Consider the following 10,000-nt stretch of genomic DNA (forward strand, 5'->3'; position numbering starts at 1 on the left):
TTAACTCTCAATATTTATTCTGCATGGGTGACGAGTCTGTGAAGTTTATATATATACATACTATGCATAGTAATATAAGATTAGATTTAAGTATTTATAAATAAGACATTTGATTGTCAGGTAAATAAAAGTTGATATTTAAGATTAAATAGGGGAAAACAATCGAAACTGTGAAAAAACAAAAATGTTCACTAAATCATAACTAAAATCACATATAATGATAATAAAAAGAATATCATAATTATGAGTCACTTCACTACGAAATATCCCCTAATCCTGCCTGAATTGTGTATAAATTCTCAATCAACTGAGTCATCCTGGGTTAAAGAGACACCCACAGCACAGTGATGATGATTTTATATTGCAAAAGAAATCATAATAGAAGTGATCATTTCCAATAATAATATATATACATTTACATACATATCTATATATATTATCCCTCTGAAGCAGCCTCGTCTCGCAGCCCTTCTAATCCGCTCCTCTCCCGCTTTCCAGCTCCGCTACATGCAAACCCTGAACGCCATAAGTGCAGAGAAGAACTCAACCATTATATTCCCGCTGCCAATCGACCTCCTCTCCCATTACATGAAGAGTGGGAACGGAAACGGCAAGAGAAAGACGAAAAGCAAGAAGGAGGATGTTCTCTCCGACGATGAATAGGGCACACTAAAAAGTTCGAGATACACAAGAGATTCCACTTTGAGATGTACTGCCAAGCTAGCCTTCAGTTAGAGCCGTGTAGTTTTATCTTAGCCATTTTTGATCCGAGCTGTAAATTCTTTGGCTACTTCAGCTAATGTTGTTTTCGGAGCCGGTGGAGGGGCGGGGGTAGAGCGAGGGAGAGGGAGAGGGGGGGAGGGAGAATGAGAGAAGGGGGAGGCGTGTAGAGAGGGAGAGGTGGCGTGTAGAAAAGGGAGCAATAACCTCCCATTGTTGTTATATGGCCCCTCCCCCTTCCTTCCCCTCCCTTCCGTTCCCCTCCGTTCCCCACACCTGCCCCCTCCCCTGGCGAGCTTACCTCTAGTAGCCTCTTAGAAATGTATGTCTCAGGAATGATTCATATCTTCCAGGTCGGTCTAAGTAAGAATTCTAATCCACTAGCTTAAGATGTCTTGTAAATAACCCAAGGGAGAATATAAGAAGAAGGGCAAATATCCAATATTTTTGTAGAACGATGAAAATCAAAATGGCAAAAAAAATCACACACCAAAATAATCATAGAAGATAAGACCACTAAACACATTATCAAAAGTGAATACTATGTAAGCAGGGAAAATCCAACACAGACGTTTATGTAAAAAATATATATCCCAAAAACACTTGTAATCAGGCATATCAGCATGACCAATACCACATAACAGAGAGGTGCCGAGCTGAGCAGTTCAGTGTGAACATCTCCCTGTTCACTGTTCCCCAAAAGCTCTTGGATTACGTGTACTTAGACGAACAGGAATTATATAAGTATTGTTCTTTCACATACAGTAGGACGGCAACAAACATTTCTTGTGTATCTTGAATAAAGAGAGAGCGTGTTTTGGTGGTACGACGACAGAGAGCGTTTCAAGCTGACTTCAACACTGTAATTAGGTTTATGTATACTTAGTACAAATATACAAAGTTTCAAACTGCGCAATGTACGGGAGAAAATGCAAAATCCTCACCATTATATACACACCTGTCTTCACAGAGGACCCGCTCTTGAGGAGAGGTTAGTTAGCGAATGCCAAATAGAAGAAGAAGCAGAAGAAAACTTTTAAAAAAGAGAGATAACAGTAAGATTGAAACAATTTGTACTCTTCCCGCGAAAGCACGCCCAAGACTTTTACAGTAACCAGGCTTGAAAGGATTGCTGTTGATAATCACTCATAGATCTTCTTGTTTATTGTGGATCCAAAGAGACTACAAAGAAGCGTTTCTCTCTGGCAATTTGCCATTTTTTCTAGATTTATCATATTCATTTACGTATGTGAGTATATATATATATATATATATATATATATATATATATATATATATATATATATATATATATATAATTATTTTCTAACTGTACACTCGACACTGGAACTAAGGAGGGAATCATTCTATCAGTTTTGTACAAAGAGTGATAACCAATATTCTATTCCCTCAAAAAATCTATCGTTTGTACCATTTCCGATTTCATGGTTGAATCTCCCCCTTAAAAATATCTCAGAATCAGTGTTAAGCAAATTGTAAGTGACACATCCTGTGGACTCTGCAAAGGAAATTTGGCAAGAAATTTGTAATAATTATCGATCCCTCTTTGCTTTCCTCTACAAGATTGTGATAACAATACAAAGGCAAAAAAGAGAGAGAGAGAGAAAGAGAGAGAATAAAACTTAAACCTAAAGGCCAAATAGAGGTTAAAAAAATAAAAACACCCGCAGATGCGTCACAAGGAACGTTTCTTAGTAAACAACGGATCCACAGCAACACATGTGCATATCAACCACGCCACTCAGTCCCCTATACTCCACCTGATGAGTGTCTGACAGACGAGTATGATGGCAATAAGTATACTTCAGCCCCTACTTCTTGAGCATTTGGTATGCCCCGTCTCTAAGGTTTGTAAAGAATCCTCTCAAAAAAAGTAATAATGATGATAATGAAGTCAGTAATGATAGTAGTTTGGAGAAAAATGTAAACTTCATCAACTGCCTCCCTCAAGTCTATTTGTTTGTGCGTTTGTTTGTTTGAAGTCCTTCCGCGCTTGAGGTGCCATGCGTCCGGGCGAAGGAGGAGGCATGCCAGATTCCTGAAGTGTAGTGGGCTGTGTTAAAGACATTATGTTGCACTCACTCGAAATACTTCTATTACCGTATATAAATATAAATATTACGTAGCACTCAATAGCAATAATAAGGAAAGAGCTTCGTTATAAAAGTTTCAAAGTAGTCTGAGCAATTAGCTTATCAAAATATAAAAAAATAAAAAAAGGCGTAGAGTACGACAATACGAAATATTATCAAAATCTCTTAGATTTTGTAAAAAATAATAACAAATCTATTCAACAATGGAAAAATATAGGTATAACCTGTCAGTCTATAGTAGTTTTTTCTGATATCAATATTTTAAATGTCCTGTATATGACAAACTTTGCATGAAGTCTATGTTGCATATTGACAGATTTTTGTATTGAACAAAAAACAAAATATTATATAACTGTGAGATTCTAAATGACTGCACTTGATATTAGAGAGGGTTCTTTTGAGCGTGCGTCGCCCCGGGCACCGTCTGCGGCACAGGTCGTGGGGTCGAATTCAAGAACCGCAGAAGCGAGCCAGACTAGGCAGCTTTTCGTCCCAATTTTTGTCTTAGTTTTAGCTTAGGCCTACTCGCCTACTCGCGCGCTGGAGGTGAAATGTTCAATTCATAATTGTCATTTATTATTATTTTCTTCTTTTTCCCCGTTGTTGAAGTCTCTGAGAACGAATGCGAATGCACCCGCTGACATGTGAGATCGAGCGGGAAACTTCATATACGCATAACGTACTTCATTTGCTGTAAAATGATATATATTAATAGACTGTTTTTAGATACAGAGACAGAATCAGCTGGACGCAAAGTGTAGAGGAAAAAATGCCAAAAAAAACTGCGGCTTTTGAATACGGCTGTATCAATGCTTCTAGGCGGTATATTTTGTGATTTTTTTTTTTTTTTTTTTTTTTTTTTTGCGGCCATATTTCTTGACGGGCGAACATCTTTTGAATGCAGTGGAGGTCAGTTTAACGAACTTTATCGTACATCAGTGATTAAGATAGTCTTCTAGCGTCGTCCACTGCATCCGAAACCCTTCGCTTTAAACTGAAATTCACCCAAAGAACAAACAATAAGAATCACTAACAATGTGCCCAGTAAAAAAAAGGACAACTATAGAACGAGTGTGATTCTTTTTAATATTTTTTTCTTACTAACAACAAATTTCATCACTAACGATTTCTCAAGCCCTCCCGCATGCTATTTGCGGTTATCCAAATCTCTTTTTTCGACTAACCCCCCCCCTCCCCCTTCGAGAAGATACACACCATTTTACAAATATATATAAAAAAAAACGAACAAATCTACTTCATCCTATGTGTGACATTATACTTTGGAGATATTTTTGGTACATAATATTCTGCGTGAATTCAGCAGAGTCGATGCGCTGTGCTATGAATACTTCTCTATTGCCCGTGTCGTTGTTCCACTAGTTTAAATTAAAACAATAGCTTGCTTCTCTCTGTTCATTTCGCTCATAAAATATACTCGAGACATAAAAAAAAGGTCAGACTTTTTGAAGATATTCCTATTCGAACGATGCGCGAACAGTCACAGTAAACGCATTTTCCTGTCGTTATTTTCTTTTCTCTTTCCATCGTTCATTTTAGGCTCAAACAAAGCGGCATGCGAGTCGTTACAAAAGCTGAGACGAAATCGATTATACGAAACAGTCCATAGTTTCCCTCACACGTTATTCTCTAGCTTGTGCAAATTTGATTACTTTCTGAACATAGACAACCATGCCACGAAAACCCTGTAGTCTTATTCAAATTGGCCGAGTTTGATTTGTCAATATATGTCAACGGCTGGAGATTCATATGCTGCAACACTTACGCAGCTAGGTATGTGAGCGACACAATTGAATATTGTGAAAATATCTTTGTCTGATATGAACAATAATGCTGTTTCATTTGACTGTTTACATACAGCAAATTCTGTATGTTTATACGAGTGTGAGTACATATATGTATATATATATATATATATATAGTATATATATCATATATATATATTATATATATATATTATATTATATATTATATATATATATATTATATATATATATTATATATATATTTTATATATATATATATATTATATATATATATATATATATATATATATATATATATATATATATATATATATATATATATATATAGATGCCCGATCTCTTACGTATATTAAGTTGTAAATAGATAGGCAGTTCCAATTTCCTATTTGTAAACCTGGGTTAAGTACTTGCCCAAAAACCTGTTTCCATCTCAGCTGCGGCAACGACCCACTGGATCAGGGCCTCTCTGTGAGCCAGGCAAGACTAAATGTAATCATATTCGTGACTTCCGATCTGGAATATGTGATCAATAAAATCCTCTCTAATGTCATTTCCTTATGGTTTCGTTTTCTGCATCATCACACAGGTATCACAGAAAGGCTCTTTGATCGCAGTGACAACAGAGGTTACATCTCCAACATTACGTTATGGCGCCAGTGTTGCCAACACAGTGGTTTTAACTTACACATGGTCTGAGTTACAACTAGGTGATGGCAAACGGCGCCTCCAGAGCCTGACGAACACTGGAACAAAAAATAATTTGAACACATACAGTTACACATGTAACAAACGAAACACTAACCGTACTACTAGCAACATAGATTTAATCATAATGATACATGTACAGCCATGACGCAAAATGTGATACAGAAACTTTCATGGTCACCCTAACAAAATAATCATAGTCAGTCTATAGAGCATATCAATATTACCTACAGTGTTCTCACTAGTGGCAGTATCACCCATGCCAGCCTCAACTTGTCACAGAGTCAGCATGACACAAAGAACATAATACTTCCAGTACTGTAGTAAAAACCATGCAATCATGCAATGGCGAAGTATTGCTTGCAGACGGAGTTTGTAAATAACAGGTCTTTACAGCTATCACTGATATAATATTTATACTGGTAGACCAATAAATGCACTGTATCATGGCAGTGGTAGTCACAGTGATGACGCAGACCCAGTACTCCGCACTACGTGACAATGTTGACAGCATGCAAGAATATTGCCAAAGCGTCACCAGTTCATTGCGGTGACGTCAATAACCCGCTCATTCAACAAAAGGACAAGATACTGCTATACAGGCTTTTCATCCTAGTGATGCTAACACACAGAAGGAAGCCACCAGGACACTACAGAGTTCCCTTGTCACATCGGAGCCGAACACACGCAGTGGTTCCAACACGCCAGGACACCGACACTATGATGCCAACACACAGAGGCGACACACAGAGCCACGACCAAGATGGTGCAAACACATAGGATCACCAATACACAATAACACATAGGATAATGACCGATACTACATATATATATTTAAAAAATAATAAAACGGAGGGCATAATATATAAGACCAAACACTTTACATTAAAAAACTAACAATAATAATAATAATGCTGTTTTAATCTTTACTGTCACAAACTTTTTCCAGGATTTAAATCATTAATTATTATTTTAAAAGCTTATAAATGTTTCACCTTGCCTTCATGACGCATATAAGCTGCACTGCAATGCTTGTTGATCCGTATTTTGGGCAAAAAGAGGTTGTCAGTTTGTGTCTAGAATAGTCCAGAAGCTTCAATGAAAGCTTAGTGATGGGGCGAGGAAAACAATGGAAGCTATATACATAAATATATAAAGATATATATATATTCTTTTGTGCCTCCTTCCGCCCAAAATATGGAGTATCTCACACGTCCACGATTTCTGTGTTTCTCTTGTAATATTACTGATATATTTGCAAATCTTGTACACCTTGTTTCACAAAAATAAAGAAACTACATAACACACCGGTATATTTCATTGCACCCAAGCGGACTGTCCAGATACGAGCTGAGGTTTTATTCACTCTATCTTCTTCTTGGTCAGTATACCTTAATGCCATTTTCTTTATCATTATTCATAATCGCAAAGTCCCAGATCCGCGCTCAGCCAGGCCCCCTTTCAGCGACGCTTCTCGGAGTTAGGACTGGCATCAGCTGGGGTCAAAGTCGGATCGGAAAAGAACTGACCGTCCATACCGCTCCATCCAGTGGTTAGTACGCACCTTTTTTTTTTGACGCACCCCTATCTCCACTTGGATATGGGACCAACTCTCATTTTGATACCAAAGGAAAATATCGTTATTGCATAAAAGCCTCGTATTCTTTTCTGTAGCTTTCCGGCTCAAACTCAGTGTATGTAAACTAAATTAGGTATTATTATTGCTGCTATAGTTTATGGTAGGTTTTTAGACTATATACCTTCGACCGCCGGTAATAACGATACTCACAAGTCATTTTTTTTTTAATAAAAATACGAAATTACATTCTTTACTCCACTCTTCCTCCTTACACCCTTCATCTAAGTTATTATCAGTTTACCATTACAGAAGGTAGAATAACACAATGTAAACAAGATAGGTTTATTGAGACATGAGGAAACAGTTTCGAGCGTCTTTCATCTTCATGTCTGAAAAGGTAGAGAAGAGGAAGGTAAGAGGGAGAAGCAACATGGCACGAGAATGGTGGGTGAGGACAGGTAACGGAAACGAAGGCAGGTCAAATCGAAGGGCAGAATCATCTACGAAAAGGGTGGCCTGCATAAGGAAGGATTCCACCTGTCTGCGGCCATGGATGTCAGCGGAAGGAAGGGCAGTAGGGCTGATGACCAATCTACCTGATGGCCTCTGTTCCACTGCTGGTAAAAAAAAGGGCGCTGAATATAGTGTGCTTGTTAAGAGATACGCTTGATGAGAGTCGGGTGTGCAGAACGAAATCCGAACGGCTTCCAGACCGAGGACCCGACTCCGAACGAACTGCATTCGTGCTCTAGTCTCCGCGATCGGGAGTCACGTCGGTCCACAGTCCGTCTGAGAAAATTTCGATGCCTGTGCGTCCCTATCAATGGCACTGACATTGGAAACTGTTTAAATGAGATGACAAGACAATTTCGGTAAAAAGCGTTAAAAATACATATTTTGTAAATCGTATCATATTGTGTCATATTATATTATACTGCAATATTTTGTAATGGGATTAATAACCAAATTAAAGGATTTGAATAGCGTGACTGGAAATTAATGGAAATTGCTTTGGCTACAGCGTCCAACAAGTGCATTCCAACAATGTCTCCAATGTCCAACTTTCCTCCCTGCTGATGGGCAGTTTCTGCAGCTCATTTGCAGCCAACCGAGTCAGTTCAGGATGCACAGGGAGATTTTGGGCGAAGCCGCTGTGCCATCCTCCGAGAGAGGTAGTCCGCCGCACGTTCTCTCTCTCTCTCTCTCTCTCTCTCTCTCTCTCTCTCTCTCTCTCTCTCTCTCTCTCTCTCTCTCTCTCTCTCTCTCTCTCTCTCTCTCTCTCTCTCTCGGGAACTGCCCTGGATGTGTACTTGACTGAGACAAGAAAAAGAGGAGAGACCATGACGGCGTCGAAGGTCTGGAAAGAGAGATGACCTGCCAAGGAATAGGAATAGGCTCCATGCACTCCAATTTTACACCTCTTTGCATAATTTTTTTTTCTGCTATGCAATGACATTGTAACTTGCAATATAGAAAAAGTGTGTGTGTGTATGTATATATATATATATATATATATATATATATATATATATATATATATATATATATATATATAGACAGATAGGTAGATAGATAGATAGATAAATGACGACGTTTTTCTTCCGAAATAAGATACATGTTTCAATTACAGTCATGAAAAAATAAGTTTCATGACATCAGCTAAACTACATTAATAAGAAAATAGCGATGTTACGAGTTCTTGGTGTGAATTAATACAAAATATTGAAATTATCCAATCTTTATACATGTAAAAAATAATTAGACAGCTAATATCTGCTCTGATGTAGTTATTAACTGAAAATGTATCCCCTTAACTTTCATATATATTTCATTTTTTACCGTTTATTTAGTATTTCATAGCAACAACCTTTTTAAATTCCTTATATTTTCTAGAATTCAATCTGATGTAAATTATTCAAACAAATCCTGACCGTTTGCAGGTGGATATTGTACATGACAGATATAACTCATTCTGTAATTATAGATCATTTATCATGTTAACCATACATTCCTAATAATCATTAGAATATACACTATCACGGCTAATATTTTTCTTATCCTTATTACATTTATTATATATATATATATATATATATATATATATATATATATATATATATATATATATATATATATATACATATATGTATACATATTTTTTCTTTTTTTCTTTCTTTTTTTTGAGACCAAGAGTGAAGTTATTAAATGACATAAAGACAATTATAAGATGGAGAAGAATGATAACATTATATGCCCATGAGAATAACGAATAACAATATTACAACAAACAATAAATTACCAGTGAATGATGAAAATAATAATGGTAAAAAATTAAATGACAACATAACAACAGAATATTAATATTACTATGACACGATGGTAATGATGGCAATAACAATAATAATGATTATAATGATGATGATGGTGATTATGTTAATGACAATTATAACAATAACAACAATAACAAGAAGAATAAATCGTGAAAATAAGAATAAGAATAATGAAAATAAGAAGAAAAATAGAAAAAAGAAGAAAAGGAGAGAAAAGGATTGAAGAATAAGAATAAAACAAGAATAATAAGATTAAAAATAAGAATGATAACAACAACAATAATAATAGTAATGATAATGATAAAATCGTCTTAAACGAAAAAATATTTGTGGCAAAAACAGTAAATTTGACGCCACGCTTCCGCAGCTGCAGTGATTTACGAAAATCTATATTTCGGAATCAATGAAGTAGAAAACAGTAATAGTAAGAGGTAAATATTGTAAAGACATTTCATGGCTTTTCAAAATTGCTAACTTACGCAAAATAACTAGGAAATAGTACATAAGTAAGATATATCAATCTTGTGTGAATAAGCCGTTTCGAATCTTCTCAACAACACTAGTTCGAATCCTCCGTGAACAAATTCGTTTTTTTTTTTTTTTTTTTTTTTTTTGTAATTCTGTTATCTTTAAGAATTACATAGTTATCTTCCCAGTTTCTCTGTTTGTTAAGACACACGATTAGGCTCGTATTTTTGCAGATTCTACTCATTTTGTGTTCAAAAATACTAAAATTGAAAAGGTTCGAAGCCCTAGAAAGGTCACCCC

At 36.2% G+C, this 10,000-nt stretch overlaps 1 protein-coding gene across 5 annotated transcripts in view; it reads left to right on the forward strand.

Annotated features, from left to right (window-relative positions):
• LOC119594729 (band 7 protein AGAP004871-like) overlaps positions 1 to 862 on the forward strand; it is a 111,688-nt gene extending 110,826 nt beyond the window's left edge. For 3 of the 5 annotated variants that reach the window (XM_037943831.1, XM_037943817.1, XM_037943825.1), the window contains exon 7: positions 499 to 862. In XM_037943831.1, coding sequence (XP_037799759.1) covers positions 499 to 663 — 165 coding nt within the window. In that variant the 3' untranslated portion in view covers positions 664 to 862. The remainder of the gene's footprint in view (positions 1 to 498) is intronic. The other 2 variants (XM_037943848.1, XM_037943839.1) reach the window with 1 other exon arrangement.
• Positions 863 to 10,000: the final 9,138 nt, after the last annotated feature.

The sequence above is a fragment of the Penaeus monodon genome, chromosome 3 (genome assembly GCF_015228065.2).
Source record: "Penaeus monodon isolate SGIC_2016 chromosome 3, NSTDA_Pmon_1, whole genome shotgun sequence".
Lineage (NCBI taxonomy): Eukaryota > Metazoa > Arthropoda > Malacostraca > Decapoda > Penaeidae > Penaeus > Penaeus monodon.